Source organism: Micropterus salmoides, unplaced genomic scaffold, assembly GCF_014851395.1.
Source record: "Micropterus salmoides isolate LMB-PRFRI ecotype aquatic unplaced genomic scaffold, ASM1485139v1 Ms_hic_scaffold_22, whole genome shotgun sequence".
Classification (NCBI taxonomy): domain Eukaryota; kingdom Metazoa; phylum Chordata; class Actinopteri; order Centrarchiformes; family Centrarchidae; genus Micropterus; species Micropterus salmoides.
The window spans coordinates 2,436,171-2,459,398 of NW_024041373.1; the positions used below are offsets into that span (position 1 = coordinate 2,436,171).

Here is a 23,228-nt window from a genome sequence, read left to right on the forward strand (position 1 = left end):
TGACCAATCTGTTTTTTGCTGCTACTCCCAAATTCCCAACCAATTTTGAGCAACCGTCACCAAATGGGGTGAACTTCAGTCTCAACGTTGCATCTTCGTATGTACAGTATGTTTGTTTGATCCATTCACAAACCATTTGTGACTTCCTGGATTCTTGTACTGTGCTGGGTAGATGGGAAAACTATTTGAATTACTATTAAGAAATAGCTAAAGAAATTCCCCTAAAACTACATTTTAGTAGTCTTGCCTTTTTTGTTTTAGGAGATACAGAATAGTAATTAGTGAATTTTAAAGATGGTGGTAAGCGTACTTTTGAACCAAGCCAAGCTAGCTGTTTCCCCTTGCTCCCAGTCTTTATGCTAAACTAAACAAAAGCTAAAAATTCAGTGACACATTTATATGGGTTATCACTACAAGAGAACCCTTTCACATCATTTCACATATGTCTGCCTGTGTTTATTGGATGTAATGCAGCCAAGCTCGATATGTATTTCTCCTGATTTCTCCACTGACAGAGATTATCAAGGATAGAGAAACAAATTGGATAGAGACAGGAGGGAGATATAGAAAGGAGAAGAATTAAAGAAAGATCATTCCCAATACAAAACTTGCATGCATGACATTTGACTACTTTCATGTTCGTGAGACTCGAGATTTTGAAAAGCCTGGCTTATGTTTTCTACAGCTTGGTTCACACAAAATCTATCATGAAAGCAGGCCATTACCAAAAAATTAACACACACTTTCAACAGTAATTAGTGCCATTTCCAGTCTGTCTTCAGAATCAATACCAATCCAGTCGGACAAAAATCCCATCAGCTGCTTCACCACAGAATTTCTTCCGACCTGTGATGAGACACGTCAGTTAACAGATTTAACCGAACCGTTCTGATGCGACCTTGGCCTTGTCTTTATCACTTCCCTGTTTATTCTTTGCCATCTGGCTCTTCATTGCCTCACTACCTCCCTCACGTTTTGTGCCTCGTCTCCACTTACTTCTTTCTTCTACTTTCCACACGACAGCTGAACAGACTGATTATTCCAAAAAATAGTGAAAGTAGTCATGTCATTAAAAAACTAAAAACACGTCTGTTTTGGGGTTTAAATGTAAGAGTAGCCTTATGAAGTATGAAATATTTAATAAGATTTATTTCAGAGAACGGTATAAAGGAAAATTAGGAAAGAATAACTTCATGGTTTAAAATGGTCTGAATTATACTTCCATGACGTCAGAAAGTAAATAAAATGGAGATTTATCCAACTCAATTACTTAAAACAGTGGTTCTTAACCTTTTTTGGGCCAGCCCCCCCCTATCCATTATCCAGGTCCCTTACCGCCCCCCATCAAAAAATGTTTTTGATGATTTTTTAATTGTTACTATTGTTATTAAAAACATGGAAAAGGTAACAAAAAAAGCCATGTGAAATGTAATTATATTTAACTAATAAGTGAATGTTCCTCCCAGAAACTGTGTGTGAAGCCAGATACTGTTTTCTTGGATGGGGCACTTAATAAGTGGGGGGTATGGGGGTACTCCCCCAGACGATTTTGAGCATTAAACACTTAATTTCCTGCATTCTGGTGAAAAATTCTCCTCCAATTTCTGCCTTCTCTGTCTAAAAATTCAGATGGCAGGTGACAATTCAAAATGTATAATTATAATAGAATATAATGTAATGAGGCTCTCAGGCATTCTTATTGCTTTTAAATATTTTTCTCCTGTAGATAAACTTATTTAATATCATCCCTGCTGAGTCAACACACATGATTACTTCCCCCCAAAAGAGGAGGTAAGACTTAACCTATAAATGTGTTTGTGGCCCCTTTTAATCTCAGTGAGTATTTTAATTCAGTTATTGACTGGACTTTATTAGCTCATCTGTCAGTAACTTATCTCATAACTCAGTGTTTCCCACAGCATGACAGTAACTGTGGCGCAGCTATATACAGCATGCTAGCCTCGAAAACCCAGCTGTATTTTAACATAAACTTAGCTCTCCTTATTAGCTGGGCTCCTTACATGCTTGCTAATAACTTTTAATAGCTGGGACATGAGGGAGAGAGAGAGAGGGACGAGCGAGAGGATGTGCTGAACGAATCTGCGCTGCCTGCAGCTCTGCAGTCAAATACGATTTTAAATAGGCCTAATAAAAAAATCGAAAATCAATGTGTGGCGGTCAGCGTTGATTTTGTGGTGGGCGCCACAAATAAATGAACGTACGGGAAACACTGTAACTTATCTGCTCATGTTCAAAACATTCTGCACATTCAGAATCTCTCCCACTTATCTGTGTTCTCTGACATGTAAAGAAAAAAAGTCGTAATAGGAAACTAAGGTCATTAGCCTATTTAAAGAGAATTCATAATATTTTACTACATGCCTTATACTGCATTATATTACTGATTCGCTGGAAGTATCCCCTCGCCTGAATGAGACAAGGATGATATCCCAGCAGAATATCACTTGTAAATGTGTAACCACTGCGATAACAAGACGTTCACGGTTTATTCCTCAGATAAAAAAACACTTTTCCACCAAGAAAGAGAGCGTCAGTTTTCCAGAGTTTACACAGTAAACGGCATGTGGGTAAAATTTTAGAGATGATACTCTGACTTCCCGTTCCCGTGAAGGCAGCAGGAAGTAGCTGACGGAGAAAAAATACACAGTCTCGTCCAGTCGCAGTGGACCAAACTGGCAGGTTTTAATGTTGCAGACCACAGTTTTTTTGCAAGTAGTTTAAAGTTTAAACTCGTATTGTTGTGAATCTTTAGTTTAAACTCGCCCTAGAGTTTCCAACCAACAAACGCCCCCCAAAGAAGTCCAGCGCCCCCCTTTCCAAAATATTGCTTCTCGTCCTCGTTTCTCCGTTGAGAAACACTAATTAAAACAACAGACCAGTAGTCCCAGTTTCACCAACTGCAAAACTATGGCACAATTGGTTTACTTCGGCTACGTTCAGACTGCAGGCCACTGTGACCTAAATCCGATTTTTTTGCTCATATGTGACTCAGATCTGATCTTTTTATGACAGTGTGAAAGTCACATGGAATCTGATCTTTTCCAGTTTGGAATTGGGTCACTTCCATATATGGAACCTGATACAGAATGGATCTTTTTAAATGCGACCTGAGTCTGGACAATCAGGTCGGAACTGATGCAACTTTGACGTCACTGGAGCCGCGGTGAACGAAAAAGCTTCACAAAGGCCATTATTACACATGTGGCTCTCTTCCTCCTCTACCTTGCTATCATCAGAAATTCCCTTTCTTACACCTAAAATCCACCAGATCACGAGCTCTCTTCTGAGTTATGTGCACGCTATTTGTCGGAGCAGACACAGTGGGGAAGGAGGGAGTTGTGGGGCAGTTGCGTTGTACAGACAGAACGCAGCCTTAGATGAGGAGTGGTAACTGTTTTTGAAGGCCTTGATATACTTCAAAATGACAACAGTATTTTTAACGCTATTGCCGCATTTCCAGATGTTAGCATTCACTTTGATGAGCTATCACAACCAAAAGCAGATGGCCAGAGCTACAAACTTTTAACCTACGTTGCAATAAACTGTAGTTTTAGTTTAACTTTGCAAAGAAACAAAGTGTAAGGATCAAAGACGTACACGTCTCCAATAAATCAAATAGTTCCATGGGTGGTTAAATAATTTTCTATGAGTCGTGATATGTTTTTTTTTGTTGTTTGTTTATTTACTGCTAATTGTTGTCGCTTGGAAAATCCCTGACCACACTCGCCACTTGAGCCAATGCCCATATACCAACTTATGCTATTGTTAAGTCCAAACATCTGAACAATTTATCCACTCCTTCAAGGGGACATGAACTACTGTATCTGTGGTTAATTCAAATTGTTGCCAAAGTCTGTGTACTCCTTGCCTGATAATCAGACTGAATTTAGTTTTCACTTCAGTATTCATTATACTTTTTCAATCGCTAAAAAAATGGAGGTGTGTGTGTCTGGAACCAGGCTACAGAGTTTTAGCAATAAAGTGTGTTACACCACTGAACACGCACTCCTGGCATTTGCTTTTGTCACAATCTTTTAGCTAAAAGGAAGCACTCCTTAGCATCGAATTGTTAGAACAGCCAGAGAAAAAGAATTTGCAGAAAAAGGAGTGACATCTTTAACATCAACCCATCTCCTCTCCGTCCTCACTGCCTTCCTCTACTCCTCATTTGCTCTCTAAACCACCTGAGGGTGGAAACTAGCAGAAAAATGTTTTGTCCATTTTTCATCTTTCTCCATTTCCATCCTTCTCCCTCTGTAACTGTTAAGGCATCAAACGACTGCTTGCTCTTGTTGCCTGTGGTGGTGAAAGGAACACAGCATGTGAATGAAGGGATTTTTCGAACCCCCTTACTTATTCTGTTGACGTCTTTCAGGCTTTTAATTTTCTTCTCGCAAAACTTCCTCTTCTTCCAACTTTGATGCTGCCGGAGATGTCGACACAGCACTAAACAGTCACAGATGGGCTGATGAGGAAGATAAAGAGAAAAGAGGCTGGAGGGTAAGAGGGAGGAGTGAAAGGAATATAGAGGGAGTAGGGGGGGCAGAATGATAAAGAGTGGACAGATAACAAGAGGAGTAGTGCGAGCTGGGTGAAAGAGGATGAACAGAGGTTGAATAGATATAAGGACTAAAAGTGTCTGGGTAACTGCTATGGCGACGATAGTGAAAGAGAAGGATGGTTAACATCTAAACTGAAACTTGTCCGCAGGGTACACCTTTAACAGCTTCATTTCTAGTCTAACAGAGGACACTTCCTGAAGTGTTCTAAACAGTTATGTTTATATAGAGACTGATAAAACAAGAATTATGGCGGCCGAGGGATGGTTCTAGTCGCTTCAGCTGTAATATAATCGCACAGACATTGTCAACTGAATGACCTTGAGCTATGTTTTGACATGGCTGTGGTAGGTATCACAAATCTGTTTGAAATCTCAATCTCAAAGAATTGGATATACTTTAATGACAACAAGGATCAGAAAGAAAAGCTATACGTTTGATAAATTAACAACATGTGCAATAACATTACAACCAACTGTTTGCAGTGTGATACGGCAATGTTTCTCTTTATTTCACTTATAGGTAGCACTAAGTTAAGTTGAAAGCTCTACTTTTCTTTATTTGCATATGTGTGCTTTTAAGTCAGACAGTATTGTGGAGATATATATAGAGCTAACTTTCACACCAGCATTTATCACAGCTAAAGTTTGAATCAAAATAATGTAATGAACTTTTGCTTAGAGCTAAACAAAAGAGTTCTGAATTCTGTGTATTTTGTCATCACAAAAAGTGTGGAGGAATACTATTTCAACAATTCAATAAGTCACTTTTACAAATTGAATCAATGTCAATTACTTTGATGTCTCATGCAGATATGCATGCAGAAGTATGCAAATGTATGTACAATTATTTATGGGGACAAAATTCACAATGAATGTATTGTTGCAATACATGTACGGACTACGGTCCTCTATTAAATATGTTATTCTTTTACATACGACAATTTCTTCCCAAGGATCTTCTGCAGGACAGCCTCCATATTCTGCTCAAACACACGATGATAAGTGGGTCTGAATGAGACTGCTCTCACGTGGGTAATGCTCCTCCTTGTTCACAAAGCTTGACCAGACGTAGCTTTTTGATTTTTTCCAATGGAATATATGACGCCGCCCATTGAGCTACAAAGAGCTCACGTCTTACATCTTGCACTTTTGAGAGTTTGTTGAAGTCATGAGCTCTTGCGAGCACACTGACTCTTCAGTGACGGTAGGGCTGGACGATACGGCCAAAAATGTTATCACGATAAAACGTTTCATATCTTTCGATAGCGATAATTATCAAATCGTTTTAAAGACTGATTTTTGCTCCTGAGTGAAAGTTGAAGAAACCTGATGGTTAATTGTGGTTTAAACTCTTTTTTTATGGTCAACACTTGAGGCCAAACAGTGGATCACTTCACAAATGTGAGATAGAACATTCAAAACAATAATGATAAAATCTTTGTCAACAAATATGCATGAATAAAATATGGTAAAAGCTTTTTTTCAGTCCTTTTTCCTCAACAAATAAACATCTTAATAAAAAAAATTAAGCTAGTTAACAAACTGGCTGGATAGCCAGCTAGCAAAGTGTTACGGCATGTTACCAGTTAGCCTGCCAGGCAAACAAAACTAGCCCCACAAGCAATAGTGTCTGGTCACAACAGGAAGTGGAATCGCCAAATTCATTTGTACATGAAAGCTTATGTTAGATTGAAATGGAATAAATAATTATGGTAGTATTAATAAAAATGACAGCATTAATTATGTAAAAGTCAAATCTGTGGGGGTCGGTGTACCCCACTTTAACTGTTAACTCTTCAGTGCCATTAAAATTGCCAGAGAAATCTGTGGTCTCCTGTTAAACAAAAAACAAAAATGACATTAGTCAGTATCCCTGTAGCGCTTTTGCTGTCCACCGATGTCAGAATACAATATGTCAGTATATGGCAGAAGTTAAGTAGGCTGTCACAGCTGGCTGCAGGAACACACAGAACTTTGCCAAGTACTGTGGACATGGCAGACAGGACATCCCTATGACTAACACAGGCAAATAAGGTTGAAAATCAGCAAAGTCTTCCTCCAGGGTGACTGTGCCGCTCCCTTGTGACATTTTTAGGCCAATCACTGGGTCATCACAGAGGGTTTGCAAGATGCACTCTGATGTCTTGTTGATTCCAGTAACATTGAAATAATGTGCGGTGTACGTGTACACACACACACACACACACACACACACACACACACACACACACCTGGCAGAACAATGAGCTTATGCTGCATGGCCAATGGAAATTGAGTGGATGCACTCATGTACTCCACTGTGAACAGTACTGCAAGCTGTCCATTACAAAAGAACACGCTTCTCTCCATTGCTGTCACACACATGAAAACAAATAAAAATCCAGCACTTCAAAGTCTTATATTCAACGGTACGGCTACACGCTAAGGCTTTTTGAATGCTTTCCATTTGGTCTGAGGATACAAAAATATTTTTCTTTCCAAACACAGTAGGCCTATCTGGACCATCAAAGGGAAGAGGACAGAGTATCATTTCAAACATTTCCATATCAGTGCCAAAAAAACACCTTAGTTGGAGTATTCATACCAAAACAATGCGCTTTTCAAATTCTAATTGGTAAGTATAAACACGTTTTTCATATATGTTTTTGTTCATTTAAGGGCTGACTGTGTAGGCTTTAAAAGAAGAAATACAAATTTGTAAGTAGAGATACTTACAAATGAAAAGTTGACAAGTAATTACACACTCTTGATCAGTTAAAACATTTAAGGGGTTTTGTTGTTACAACTTTCCTTTGTCTGGTATTATCAGTATCTGGAAAATCATGTAATGCAGGTTTAAAGCAACCGACTGGAGAGAACATTGGGTTAATTAAGTTCAAATCAACATGCCACTGATTGCAACTTACACTTACTTGGCTTGTTTGATCAAAGTATTGCTTTTATCCAGTAAGCCAAACTTCTCACATATGTTAATTGTTCAATGTTATCTCAATACCTCCAAAAGGAGGTCGGGCTGTGTAAAGTACAGATAAAATTGTGATTTAAATGTGGCAATATCTCACAAAAGAATAAATACACAAGATGAAGAATTATCAAGCAGGTGCCCTCACCCAGTACTTATCCATTTCCAACAGTAAACTGGTACTCCCAGCCCGACACTAGAACCTACGATGATAACACTTATGGTGAAACATGTGGAATGCAGTCAAAATGTGTCATTAGCATCAATTCGGGTTAAATGCGTTTTTCTTGGACAACAAGAATACAAATGATCATTTCTACATACTGCATGCATTTAATCCAATTGCATCATTCTGCATCAATCGTGTTAAGATTATTAAAACTGACCAAATCCAGTTTTCAACTACTATCCAATATCATGCAAACATACAAATGCATGATGATGTAACTACAGTGAAAAGGCATGCAGTAGAGACACAGTTTCTTTTCTGTAAGTGCTCAAAAAATAAGTCAGACCAGCTCATTCCAACACACACACACACACACACACGCTATAGCTCAGGGTTACTGTAGCCCACCCTCTCCTCTTCTTTCTCCATCTGCACCAAACTGCTTAAAGTGATAATGAGTTGTTTTTAATAATTAATTTGCATATAAAAGCCGAGCCGTCTGTGTGGGTGGCAGAAACAGATCCTAGATCACAGTCTGGCTTCTGGCAACGCTTCAGAGAAAGCCCGAGAAAACAGAGAGAGAGAGGCAGGAGGCGAGAGGAAAAAAGAAAAGGACAAACTGAGGAACAGAACGGAGAAGAGAATGAAGGAAACAAGAAGAGAGACAATGAGAGGAAGGAACAGAGAGATGAAATAAAGATGTGCCAGAGAAAGACTGCTGTGAACAAGACATTTTGCATTAATCTAACACATTTGATGCTTATGTTTGAGAGTGTCATCTTCCTGCAACATTTTTTTAATGCTGCTCTGTTTGTGTGTACCTTCCTTTCAGTTTGTAGCAATGCCAGTGTGTGGCTGAAAGATACGGCACTGGTCTTCTTCAATCACAACAAAGAACCTGCACATGGACAACATGTTTTAGCATCTGTGTGTGTGTGTGTGTGGCTGTGACAACAGTCGGTTAGTGATTAACCAAATATAATCTGTCACTAAATGAATTTTTTTGACATTTATACAATAATCTGAAGGCCCACACAAATTAAGACTTAGGGCGAGTGCATATTAATTAGCTGTTGTCTCGTACCCTTCTATTTGACCTCATATGCATGACCTCGTCGTCTAGCCGTCTTGCCATATCGCTACATAGTTTAGCCTAATGCAAAATGTCATGGCAGCTGAGTGTCTGAAGTTTCTTTAAAAAGACCAGCAATTGTGAATTGTAACATTGACACGAAGCGTCGTGCGGCGCTGCATGCATTCCGGTCACTAGCCGATTGATCGGTGCACCTCTAGTTATCTTTTTCATGTACAGTAGATCTTGTTAAAATATGAAGTAGACATCCAAGTTATGTGTAGATTCAAACAGAGCTTAGTTTGAACATAGTGTGGGAGGATGCAAAATTTTTATAGAATAATTATTAAATATAGCATAAGTTGCAACATCATAACTTTTGCCTGCTGGAGCAAACACTATGAGCCTGATTTACTAAAGGTCAGCTTGAGTAAAAATGTGTGCAAACTTGATATCACCAGCAAATTAAAGGGGCATTATGTAGTTTCCAGCCGTCACTAGCGGTGCGGTTTTAAGATTGCAACCAGGCATGTGCTCGTACGTGTGCTCGCTTGAACTCACGAGCGAGCATAATCCGAAACACAACCACTTTCACACAGAAATCCTGAAATAAACGCAGAAACACCAGCATGCAGGCTGTGGCTTTTCACTGAAACATGTTCAGGTTCTGTTATTTCACCGTTCCCGTCTCAGAGGCAGGTCAACACCGGCTCCGTAACGTTACTTCATTCAGCGCAGCCAGCCGCATATCAGCACAATTCTACCGGAAAAAAGGCAGAGTGACAGAAGCTAAAGGCAGGCAGGGAGACTGCTTCACACAATATACTGGAAACTCAGGTAAACCCCCACTGCAACGTTACAGTAATAGTTTCATCAGCTGCAGGTTGAACTAATTCATGCTCGTTACATGATCACGGTACATTTACTGCATTTAGCCGACGTGCTACATCGTTAGCTCGCCTGCTGCTTTCAGTAACTATCTTTATTATCAGTGTATCTTTCACTAGAGGCTCAGCAATGTGAGCACAGCTACATGCTTTGGATGATAATGAAACGGGTAGTGAGCTGGACTGAATATTATAACGAGATTGTGTCACTTTATAATAATTAGACCACTGTAAGTAAATTTACTGTAGTGTCAGTGGATGGCTCTACCTCTGGGTTGTATATTATGTAGGTCACGTTAGTTACAGCGACTGAGAGGTGGAGAAGCTGTGTACCTGAGTATCGGTAAAAGGCAATAAATCTAAATCGAACGTTACGAAGCAAACAGCGGCAGGTCCGAGCTTATGTAGCATTAGCTGGCTGCTCCTGGCTGCATCACTATAGGATAGGACATTTGCTTTTTACCGTTTCTTGCGGGCTTTGACACTTTGACATAATATCTGTGGTACACAGGATCGTAATATGGGTCGCGTTAGTTGGTGAATTAATGTGGAAAGCGATCGGATAACATTAGCAACTGCTCAGTGTTAGCCGGCGAGCTAACGTGACTTTCTCTGTGTTTGATGGGCTTCAGCACATGAACCTTTATTGTTATGGTGTTAGTGGGCTGCAGGTCGTTAGCTGCAGTCTGAGAGAGGCTCGGGAGCGCGCACAGAGCTGAATCCGACCAGGAGACCTCACGTTAAAAGCAGAATAGTGGCTGATGCAAGCAACAAAGAAAACAGGTGTGCGCTTAATTTCTAAGTGAGTTTTGAGCCCATTTACAATAAGGCATTTATTAAAATCAAAAACTTAAATATAGCCCCTTTAACACGTAAGCTGATCTACTAACGGTGTGCACGCAGAATGACGTCTTTCAAAAGTGCAAGATAGCACCTGTTGTTCATTTAGTACTTTTGCCTTAATGAATATGCAATTTGGGGTGTTTATTTACTACACACAATGTGATTTAACAAACGTAAATGCAATTTCATGTGAGTGCAACAGCATCTGTATTTAATACGTTTGAAAGGAAGGTGCAAACCGAATTTTTATTTTTTTTGTATTTTCCTTTAGCTTTGGCAATACTGTTGTATTAACATTCATGCCAATAAAGCACATTTCGTTTCGACCTGACTTCTTTTCTCCGTGAGATGGAGGAAGCCCCCAGCTGCACTGGAGCATGGATCAAGTGTAAAATTCATCCAGCCACAGGGAACGATCACTAACTGTTCACAGCCTGCCGGTCGTAATAGCGACACAACGCATTGTAGGTACCAGAGCGGGAATGGGGCGTACAGGGCCAGGGACAGGAGATTGCGGGGCGACCGGGCTCGGTGCGGACGGTCGGTGATTGTTCCCTCTGGCTGGATGATCTGCTGGCATTTCCTCGCATCTGGGTCATTCCAGCATACCGTAGCTGTTTCTGCTGGGGTTTCCCAAAGCAGTTTTTCAGGTGTGCTGTCCCAAGTACTTAGTGCAATCTCAGGCAGGATGTGCAGGTACATACGATTTCCACACGTGCAATATTTTAGAATGCACACGCAATTTACTACTCTTTATTTGGGATGTTAGTAAATCAAGCCCTATGTTTTTTTAGAAAGCAAAAGTAATAACAGGCAGAGGAGGGAGGAGCCCAGGAGCAGAGAGGTGGAGAGACTGGGCAGGTGATGGGTGAGGAGGGGGGAGTCCACACTAGCCACAGAGCAGGCTAGTGGGGACTCAGTTTACCCTGTTATATTATATTACATAATAATATACCAGGGCCAGAATATTTATTTTTATGATGCACTAACATGAAATAGGAATTACAGCTCGCACCACTTGACTGCCTATAACAAAAACATGATACACATGATAACGTACTGACTGAGGCAGTATTTGTAAAAAAAAAAAAAAATAAACAGTTTTGAATAATGTTTGAATTATGACATAATGAGCAGTTTTTTTAAAAGACAAAGTGTTAATAGTATACAATGTTTTTTTCTTACTGCTATTTTTTCCTTTTTGTTTCTCGTCAGTAATATCTTTATCTTCCATATCATCCAAACACTGCACTAGATGAAACTTCACTCTCTGCAACAATGTTTTGATTAAGATCGAATTTTTTTTTTGTAGCGTAAGTAGAGACGGAGCAACAGATCAAAGTGTGGAGTTTCATGGGAACTTGTTTGTTACAAAGTTGCACTTAGTGTTCACTTTACACTCCGCTAGCTCAGCTAGTGCAACAAGCTGCTGGAGTTCAAAACAATAACTGCAATATGAATTGCAATTGTTCAACTCAACCTTACATACAGTACAGCCAGGGCCATTGTGTCAAATTGGTAGCGAGTGTAATTGTCAGGAACACAGCACACTGATTCACACACATTTTGTTGAGCGTTGACACTGCCTTGCAAAGCAGTATAGAAGCAACCCACTCACTGAAACACTTAAAAACTCACACCTCACACACAGATAATCTTTCTGGAAACACGACAGGGCAATGTGTGCCCACCCACCCACCTACACCTACACAATCCCATCCTTTCTCTCCCATCTTCCACACAAAAGAAAATTCTCCACTTACTGATAAAGACCTGTATCAGAAGATGACAGTATTTTTGAAAAGGTTATCCTCTTAGTGTGTTTGCCAACTCCTGGTATCAGATCCAATAAGTTGTTTGGGCTGAAATCAGGGTTGAAAGGGATTTCATTGCCTTTCCACACATTTAAGCTTCGAAAACATCAGCCGTGTGAAAGATTAAAGTGCAGGAAGGTCAGTGACTGTAAAAATACGAACTTTACAGGCTTGATGAATGAAAGACACAGATACTGAAAGCCAACCATGAGGCCTTGGCACAGACCAGTCAGTGCTGGAACTCATTCAAATGTATTGTGTAAGGAAAAGATGCCAAATATGATAAGTAGCGCATTTGAACTTTTCACACCACAGCAGCCAAAAGCAGGCACACACTCTTGAATGCAGTTTCTAGCCTTTTAGCATTCATTTTCAGTTTCTCGCCAAAAGGAAAGAGATGGGAGATGGGAAAATATTTGATCATTACAATGAGTTTTTAACTATGAAACGGTCTAACGTTAGCCAGTTGAAAGGGAGCAGGAGAAGATTAATATTTAAAGAATTATATTTGTGACGTTATATTTTGTGATTATGACTAAAACTGGGGCTGGATCAGCAAAGACAAAAAGAAATAACTACCCCCCCACCCAAAAAAAAAAAAAAAAAAAAAAAGGTATAAGGGACAGTGATAAAGCACAGGCGAAAACATGAGTCAGCCTTGGTTGGTCATTCAGCAGATCGCAGAAGGATTTGAAAGGATTCAAAACCAATTTTAAATTGGCCCTCTTCCTCCTAGACAGTTATGTAATATGTCTATTTTTATTTGGCTATGTACAGTCAATGGAGGACTGTGTTCGTAACTTTAACTTTCTCAACAAAATTACTATTACCATTTAACTAGATCTGTTGCTTATAGGCTTACATGTAACCTAAGTGTATCGAAGGTACTAAAACAAAGTTTACTTTGTTTCACCATCATCATAATACAGTTACTAATCTTACATAGCCACATGGATACAAAATCTAATCTCTATGCATCCTGACAACAGCTTTTTTTTTTTTTTTTAAAGAAAATGGCATTAAAAAATAGGTTGCTTCTTTCTTTCACTCGCTTCTAAAACAAATCATGGGCTAGCCAGATCAAGATTCATTTGTCCACAGGGGTCTCCTAAAATAAAAGCCTTTGTGTGCAGATTTCACAACTGTTAAAACCCTTGGCAGACTTAACACAAAAAGGGAAAATCTAAGTATGCTTAAGCTACTGAAAATTTGTCAGGCATTAAACAGCCTTATATCAAACATATGCAATAAACGGCAATTAATGCACATGTTCTTGAAATGGCCTCCAGCTCAGTACATGGTTAACAATAACTTAGACCGACAGGCCAAAAGTCATAATGTAAAAAAAACAGGAAGTGATGTTGATACTCACTGGAGCTGTAGCCTGGGCCTCCTCGTCATAGTACTTTTTCCTTTCATACTTGTCCCGGATGAAGACCTCCACTGCTCTGAGGGTTAGAATTAAGGACTGAAATACTGCACAAAAATGTCCAAACATCCATTATGCACACAAGACACCTTGTCTGAAAGTGGGTTTTAAAGCAAATCCTATCAGTATAACTAGAACTTCCAATCTTAAGAATCTAGGACAGGTTACATTACTTGCGCCCAAATTTCAAAGTCTTTAATTTACTGGTGCAAAAACTTTTGACTTTGGGGTGTCCTCGTAGCATAACGGTTATACAATATCATATAATCACATGGTCTCCAGTACCTCTCTGTACACTGTCTGCAAAAAATGCCCCAAATTAATGTACAAATGTTGAAGACCTATGTGAAAAATGTTTTTTTTTTTTTTTAAACTAACAGAAACAAGAGACATTCTAGAGATGGATTATATCTCTTTGCCTAATTGTATCGATGCCATTACTAATATTGTTCAGTCAAAGTGATGGATCAGTAAATTATAACAATAGTGGTTTCATTAACAACCAATATTTGGGTGGTCGGCGCGCACACACACACACACACGCACTCAACCTCACACCCCCAAACTCCAACTCACACACTCTCAAACATACGGCGCCAGTACAACCAGGCACTACATCGGCGCTAATCCCGACTCTCTTATCTCCCTATTTCAGCAGCGATGCTTCTGTGGGGTCGAGTATTAGACTTCAAAAGATTGAAAAATGATGACCACCCGTGCAAGTCAAGCTACGAGATAGGCTGCAAGAGGCAGGCTGCTGGAGCTGCATCTCAAGAACAGCACTTATTTATTCCTGTTGAGTAGAAACAGTAGAACATGCAGGATGCTACACTATAATACTCGGAATGGCACTACAGTGTAGCGGATAAATGTGTACCAAATGACATGGTGGTTATGTGCGCATGACAAAAAAAAAAAAAAGGAGTGTTAGATGAAGACAGATGGTACACCACTGAAGGACCTACAAAACACACCAGACCACTGAGACTGATATATGGGCCCATTGCTGACCTTTGACATAAATCATATCCGGTTCAGTCAGTGCTGTCCAACTCTCAACATTATAGTGGCTATCAGTGAGAAGACTTAGCATATAGATGCCTTTACACTGCATTAGTACGAAATGGTGAGGTAGCTACTGTAGGTACACTGGAGATAAGAACATTTCCACAATGCAAGAGTGTGTAAAAAGCTGCACAAGTGCCAATGCCACAGTTAAACGTCATCATACACTTTTCAGTAAACCACACGCAGATTCATGGAGGTCAGCAATTGAAAGGCCCGTGTTGTGAAGATACTAAAAAGTTTAAAAGGCTTTGCATGACATTTCATAAAAGTGAAGTGAAGCCATTCAGTGAGAGACAACATTTGGGATTTGTTAAAGAATGTGCTGCACAAGGAGTTGCAATGCGGGACCACTAGTACTGGAAGTGTTTTTCCACATTTTATGTTTTTTTTTTATTTCAGTGTTACTGAACAAAAGAAACGTGGGACTGTTTGTTATAGCCACCAGATTTTTTTTTTCAGCTTTGTTTCTGAGAAACCGAGTTTTGACCGTAAATTTGGCATGGCAGACCACTATACAATACCCATGAGATATGAGCCATTGCCATGCAGAAGAGGCCATCAGGTATTCAGTTGAATATATCCACAATTGAATTTAAAAGTGAACTGATTCAAGAAGGAGATTGTGTTTTTAATGAATGGATGTTCCTTGCCGAGATGCAAGTTCAAGTCATAGTTACTGTCGTGCCAGCTTCTTATCAAATAACGAGACATTTTTCTAATGCAGTTGTAAACCCTTGGTACTGATGATTAAACTCGGAGAGCTTCACGCTAATACAAGCCTTAGAAGCACACTGTGAGTCACGTAACACTGTCTATGGGGAAAATGAATGGGACTTCTTGAACCAGCCTAAAACATTTCCTTACATTTTGCAATGCTACAGAATCATTTGGGGTTTATTGTATAGAAGCTGGTCATTACTGATCCTTTAACAATTTTGTGTTATGGTCAAATGAGCATCCATGTCTGCCATAGTTTCATTAGCTAATGTCAAAACCGATGGGCCCCATTCTGTTTTTGTTTTTTTTTAATCATTACCTCTGCAGTGCAGGGGACATTGTTTGACAGGTTGCTAGACCCAGCTGTCACTAGTTAAGTTGGCTAAGGTTGCATATTGAGCAGGCGCTGTTTAGATATTGCATGCATGTAATTTCCTTATGTTGGCATCATATCTTTCTGGCGCATTACAACTAAGGTGAAAGGGGTGGGAGAACTTGGCCCTATTACTGGACGTTTTAGTGAAAACTAGATGATTTAGTCAGTGTTATTTATGGACATTGATATATAATTCAATGTGGTGAACAGTGATCCAAGGAAACGTCACTGCAGAGCATCGTTTGTTCAGGGTCTCTATGGTGGATTTATAGTTGTGCAATAAGTGTAGTCCTGAAGTCCACTCATGTTGTAGTCACTGTAGCTATGCCATAGGCCTTCCCGTAGGTGAGCCACACCTCCGGAAAAAAAAGAGGAGCAACAGAAGCTACTGAGATACCACAGGAAGATAACAAGAGGCTTGGCCTGCTTGGGTTTTCTTTCACAACCTTTTGATGCCAGAGAACACTTCTGATAGTGAAGACAACATGAAGCAAGCTAGACTCAGTTATCATCTCCTTTCATTTAGCAAAGACACCTCCACTGCAAACTTTCTCATTGTGACACTGCTGCTCTGTCAGAACTAATGGAAGAACATAAATATGGGGGCTGAACAGCAGTAGACTACTAAACAAAATAGAAATTACCTGGCAGTAAGTTCAGTTCTACACGTATGTGCACAGCCCTGTTGCTCTGTATCACGAAGTGCATAAAAGAATGTGAACACATTCAGTGTTGCAGTGGTGATACCAGCGGGTGACAAAACTACAAATCAAGACCTATGCTGCAGGACCGCCCTCCTTGCATCAAATATAAATTCAGCTTTAGTGTCACATAATCATTTAAAATTGATTTTTTTCCCACCTTGACAAACATAACCAACTGCAAATAGACCAAGACAACATGAACAAATCCACACTGACGTAAAACATAGAAAAAAGTATTTATGATGTAGGAGTTGAAAACAAAATAGCAAACACGGCGGGGGAATCAAACTCCATTTTGTCATTCACATACATAAGCACAGTAAATAGCGAGGCCAAAATGATATGTGAGTACTAACACAGAAGCACACATAAAAAACACTCACACCCATTCAGGCGGTAGCTCCTCTAATCCTGGGTCTGTTATCTGCTGTTTTCAGCCAGCGGCGCTGCTGTCAGAACGACTAATGGACTTCAAAAGAGTGAAGAATGATGACCACCCGCACAAATGGGTCTGCCAGATACAAGATAGGGTATTAGAGCAGCATTTCAAACAGGGAGATTATTTATTTCAGTCTGCTGGTGGAAATATGAACATATGCTGCTGTGTTAACCACACAGCTGTCTTGTCTTGTTCATGGAAAAGGGCAAACTGGAAACCGCTGTTACGCCGCTGTATACACAGACACTGCTAGGGGTGGCAAAATGTGTGGAATGACGCTAACTTGGCGAGCCTGTCCCTTCTTATTTGATGCTGGAAATGATTTATAATAATATTAGAGAGCAAACTCACTGATCACACCTCGCTAATAACCTAGTTATTCAGTAACTTTTTAAATGACTTTGTCATTTAAAAGAACACCGTGCATTTGTATTGTCTTGTTGCAAATATTGAAGAAGTTGTCCAACTTATAACTGTGCCATTTACTCAAATGTACCTCGGTGTCAGCATAGATTATTATTATAACCTTTATTTAACCAGTAACCTTACATAGCATAGTATTTTCAGTGCAGCCACAGCCTACGATGCAAAAAAACCCAAACACACCACTATTAACCCTTTGAGAGCTGCTGTAAAGAAAATAAACTCGTCTCTTTAACATTATTCAAACGTTAACTGTGTTTTGGGTGCAGGAAAAGGAGCCTGGTGGCCATCGGGACCCATGACCTGGACACCTTCTCTGGTCCTTTCACATACACAGCAAAACCTCCAGGAGACATCAGCTTCAAACCCCTCAACCAGACCAAGGAGTACACCGCTAACCAGCTCATGACCCTCTACAAGGTGAACAGCTAGTTGGCTGGACGCAAGTTAGAAGAGCGGTTAACCTCAACCAGTCTCATCTATATTACAAGAGGCCAAGATAGGCTGCAGCACAATTAACAGGGTTGCAGACACGCAAAAAACAATTTGCCATGAAAATAAATAAACAAAAAATGAATAAATCATCGGTGGATAGCGCTGTGGCCTCACAGCAAGAAGGTCGTGGGTTCAAACCCCGGTTGGCCCCGCCTTTCTGTGTGGAGTTTGCATGTTCTCCCCGTGTCTGGGTGGGTTCTCTCCGGGTGCTCCGGCTTCCTCCCACCGTCCAAAGGAATGTGGACTAGGTTGATTGGTGACCCTAAACTGTCCTTAGGTGTGAGTGCGACTGGTTGTTTGTCTATGTGTGGCCCTGCGATGAATTAGCAACCTGTCCAGGGTGTACCCCGCCTTTCTCCCGATGTCAGCTGGGATTGGCTCCAGCCCCCTGCGACCCTAGCGGTTGACAATGGATGGATGGATGGATGGATAAATAAATCACAGGATTTCATGAGATTTCAAGAACAAACAGTCCTTGATATTGAAGTTTCTCAGTCCTGACCACTATAAAAAAATAAATAAATACAAGCTTCTTCACTTCTGACTGACTGGCAGGGATTCTGAGCTATTTAACCTCTGTGGTTCGTTATCAAGGTGATGGATACCACCTGGTTCGTTATCAAGGTGATGGATACCACTTGTTTCGTTATCAAGGTGATGGATACCACCTGGTTAGTGCTCTTGGCTGTTGTATCGAGAGTTGTTATGGTCGGAGTCACATGAGGCCAAGTCTGAACTACCGTCATTGGTAGGCCAAATGTGATCGTTTGTTCTATCTACTCGGAAGGGATGAAAGGATAGCATTGTAAGTGGGGGATAAGCGGTGTCTCAGCCCTGCTCCCCCATTGAGAGGTGGTTTCTCTACTCTGGTGTAGATAGCTTCTTTGAGTCCTCTTTCAAACCATCTGTCTCCCTGTCCAAAATATGTACATTGTTGTCATCAAAAGAGTGTCTCTTGTCCTTCAAACGTAAGTAAACTGCCGAGTCTTGACTTGAGTGCCTGGTTGTACTGGCGCTCAGGCACGTATGAAATCATGTTGTTGCTTCTACTCTTCTTTTCCTTGTCACATGTAGTCTTGGTGTTCTTCCTGGATCTTGTGGCTGTTTTCACAAAAGGTCCAGTTTAAATATCTACAAACTCACCCAAAGGTGTCATTTGCAGTTTGTATGGAGACATGGGGAGCTTTTAGATTTGTATGTACAGGAAGTATAAGGTGACATACAGTACGCAATGATACACCAACTGATACAGGCACTGACTTGACTGTGGCTTAGGAGGTAGAGCGAGTTATCAGTTCGATCACCAGCTCCTTTTGTCCAGATGTCAAATTGTCCCTGTACTCCAAGTTTCTACTCCAAGTCTTGTATGGCAGCTCCATTGGTGTGTTAATGAGTGAACGAGAGGCAAAATTGTAAAGAGCTTTGTCCAGTAAAGTAAAAGCACTATGTAAATGTAATTCATTTTTACCATTTACTTGTTATGCAAATTTATAATGAGACATGTATGGTGACAGACATGTGCTATGAGAACAGCAGTATATACTTCAATGATGCTGACATGTATTGTGAGAAAAAAAACAGGTTTTTATTGAAATGAAGTTGGGGTTGAATAAATGCTGTTGCCAATAATGGACATTCAGAGACCAACACACAGAAAGCAGGCAGGAGGAGGATACTGGTCTGTTTGTGGCCGTCTGAAGTTCTCTGGTAGGTGGGCTTCATACAGCTTTCTGGCCCTGCTGTTGCCCATGTCCACCATACTCTGCAAGGAGAGAAGGAAAGAAAGAAAGAAAGAAAGAAAGCTGTGTTAGTACCAGGATAGCAATTGGTAAAATGCCTTTCAAACATGGAGTAAACAATTCTGGAGAAATCCAACACCATGACAAATACCATCTTAGAGCGAACAACGACACAGCAAATAATGTAATAAACGTTAGCGAAGTTGTGGGTTAGCAAACTGTCAGTACAGTTGTTGCTGCAAAGCTAACATGCAAGAAGACGAGACAGCCCTACAGCCAGCACACCAGCTCCAGCTCTCCAACTCTCCTGCTACTATAGCTAACATCACAACAACAGCGTGTCTTGGTGAACTTAGAAGTAAGCTGAATGTCTGTGGATGAGTAATATAACGTTTCCTGACACCTAAATCTTAGCTAGAACGGCTATAGTGTTGGGTGGGTGCAGGCCACTTTGTTTACCATTTACAGAGACAGGGCTGGGTACAAATGGGTTTTTTTTCAGTGCACACTCACAGAACGGATAGCTAGAAGACTGTGAGGAGACATTCGCGGAATTTGACAAAAAGATGTGTAGTGAGTTTGAATCGCTTACAACACTTTTAAGAACATGTCAAACACACACAGCGAGTTCTTTCATTCGTCACATCTGCATTCAACTCAGTGTGCCTGCTGACTCCTTCCCATGCACACTCACACACACATGCAAACACACAGGGTGAAAGAAACACTGGCCGTATGTGTCAAGGCTAAATTAAGAGGAGGGTGATAAATGGAGTGATGATAGGAGAAGTGGAGGAGATGGAGTCGGAATAATCAACCATCCAGAATTAATTAGTCATTGAAAACAGTGATTAACATTCAGAGAGAGACCCATTCTCCTCACACTCTGCTGATGGATAGGCATTGCTCTGAAGAAACACACAAGCGCACACCTTTACCATAGTACACACATACACACCGAACAACTGAATATATTAACAAGTGGATGATTAAATAAATTACTGGCACGCTCAGGTGGGTCACACACACACACACACACACACACACACACACACACTCCTGATTTACTGTGTAATTGAATCAATGTGACATGCTGGTTACCCAAAAAACACACCTATTATTCACACAGATTAAGCATGGGTGTGTGTGTGTGTCTTCACATACGCTGAGGTACTATCCACTGTGTGAAAGTACACTGGAATGCATACTAAATACTAGAAATGCAACGATTGTTCGGCCACCAAAATTAATCAGCCGAAAATAACATTTTCATGTTCGTCATAAAAACAAATAAATTTTACCGAACAATTAAGTTGACATGTCGGCAGTGTGGAAGCATTTTAAAGTGTCTGAGAAAGACGCAAAAATCTAACTAAATTGTCTCCTGGCACATCCGGACCATCTGTGGCTGACTTCTTAGAAAAGGCAACAAACGGTCTGACCCGCTTTGAGTGTTTGTCACTCGTTTGTGAGAAGGCGATTAAACTAGCCGCACCTAAATTTGGAGTACATACGTATTTACTCCTTTATGGTAAATCCACTGAAACAGACCAGAGCGAGCTGACAGGCAGGTTAGTGACTTTATCCTGTCAGTTTGTCTCTTTATAAAGACAAGTGTTGCAGTATGAGAGTCCTACCTGAAGAGAGGCTGTGAAGTCTTCATGTTACGCTGTACGAGAACCACATACAACATTATTTATCAAATTTTCCAAATAAGGTGTCTATACAGCATGGAAATAAGATTAATTGGATTATATTTACAGAAAGTATAAAACATATTTCATGTGTCCTTTAAAAGTAAATGGACACATTGTAATTTACTTTACCAGACCCTCTCGGGCCTCGGACCCACCCACCATAGTCTCTCCAAATCCTGTGGGAAACACTGAGTAAAAAGCACATTTTGACTATTTAATTTATGCAATGGCAAAAAAGGTCAAAATAAATCATTATATTTGGTTTCGACTTCGGCCAAGAATTTTCATTTCGGTGCATATTATATACCTCATTTCTTTGGCAGTGTGTGTGCGTGTGCGTGTGTATAGACTGGTGTATTTAATCCTTTGAAAACAAAATTGTTTTTGCTCGGTTTTCACTCCGTTTATTTATCGCTCTGCCTTCCAATTATTGTCATTTTCAGCTACTAATCTGAAATGCCTTCACTTCACACATGTTAGAACTCCACCAAAACAGAAATGACATTGTGCTACTCCAGAGATTTTTAAAAGCCAGCTTGGTTTGTTCAGAATAGATATAATCACAGAGATAATCGGTGTAATAGTTATTACGTGTGTCTGCTCCTTTATGTAGGGACGAGTTCAAATTCACAAATGCTAACTGAGCAACAGTACTGAGAAGAAGTGTGAACAGTATTAACGTATGGATTGTCATTTATGGTGGATTTCTCCTTTAATACTCAAGTTGTTGCTTCAGTACTTCCATGCTGGTCTGAATTGTTTTGTGTGTTAAAAGGTGGGTGTATGGCCCTGTTTGTGTGTGTGTATACCTGGATCTGCTCAGGTGTCCACTGGTCCAGATTGACAGATTTGACTCTGGAGATGTGGACACCCAGGTTGCGGTGGATGCCAGCGCAGCGGATACACATGAACACTCCGAGGTTCCATGACGCCCACCGTGGGCCTGAAATGGGAAAAAAAGAGAAAAATAAATAAAAGAGAGAGAGATTTAAAGCTGCAATGCTTACAATCTAAATGTAAAAGACCTGCTGTGTTATCACTTTAACTGACTCAGTACCACAGCTGCAGAGAGGAGTCTTCCATCCCTACCATTTGAGACTATGTAGATTCAGTCTTTTAATTCCCTTTCAATTAAAATCAAAATTGCGATAGAACAGAAGGACGTGATGAAAGCCAATGAGTGCGACAGTCACAGTCTATCACACATTTGAAGTTAACTCTCACTTCCGCATGAAGCCACAAATTGTGATGTTTTGAAATACCAGGTTTGTCACCTAACAATGAGCGCTTGTACTTTCCGGTAAGTCTTACAGTTTGTTTGAAACAAATACAGTAAGAACTCTGTTGTGATATCCAACACAGCTGCACAGACAAAGTTCACAGAAATTCAAGCTCAGTAGTCGCAGTTTGGCAAAACTGTTTGAAAGGGATTTCTAAAAAGTGCAGTAGCATGCAGGTACAGTGCTCTGTCAGAGTTTAACAGAAACTCAGCTTAATATGAAAAGATAAAATCCAAACAGCATAAACATTCCAAGCCTTTACTTACTTTGGAGAAATTGTCTCACTTCGAAAACTTAGTTTAGTATTTCAGAATGTACAGACTTCAACTTTAGGTTATCCTGAGACATTTTGAAGACATTCTTATCAAAACTGTTCAATAAGTAATATCCCAAATCCCTTCACTACATCTTAATGGGATTTCACAAAGGAGCACAGGGCGGTTTGTATTATTACTGGATTTCATTTGATTACAGTTTCTATGGTTTCAGAAGTATTCTTCTCTATAAAAGTACAAGTTTGCATCAGTTATTA

General features: G+C 40.2%; 1 protein-coding gene across 1 annotated transcript in view; it reads right to left on the bottom strand.

Annotated features, from left to right (window-relative positions):
* Positions 1 to 23,228, bottom strand: part of LOC119917674 (stromal membrane-associated protein 1-like) — a 78,806-nt gene that overhangs the window by 37,481 nt on the left and 18,097 nt on the right. The window contains exons 2-4 of the mRNA XM_038738095.1: positions 22,226 to 22,359; positions 19,657 to 19,742; positions 13,702 to 13,777 (exon numbers count right to left, since the gene is read on the bottom strand). Coding sequence (XP_038594023.1) covers positions 13,702 to 13,777; positions 19,657 to 19,742; positions 22,226 to 22,359 — 296 coding nt within the window. The remainder of the gene's footprint in view (positions 1 to 13,701; positions 13,778 to 19,656; positions 19,743 to 22,225; positions 22,360 to 23,228) is intronic.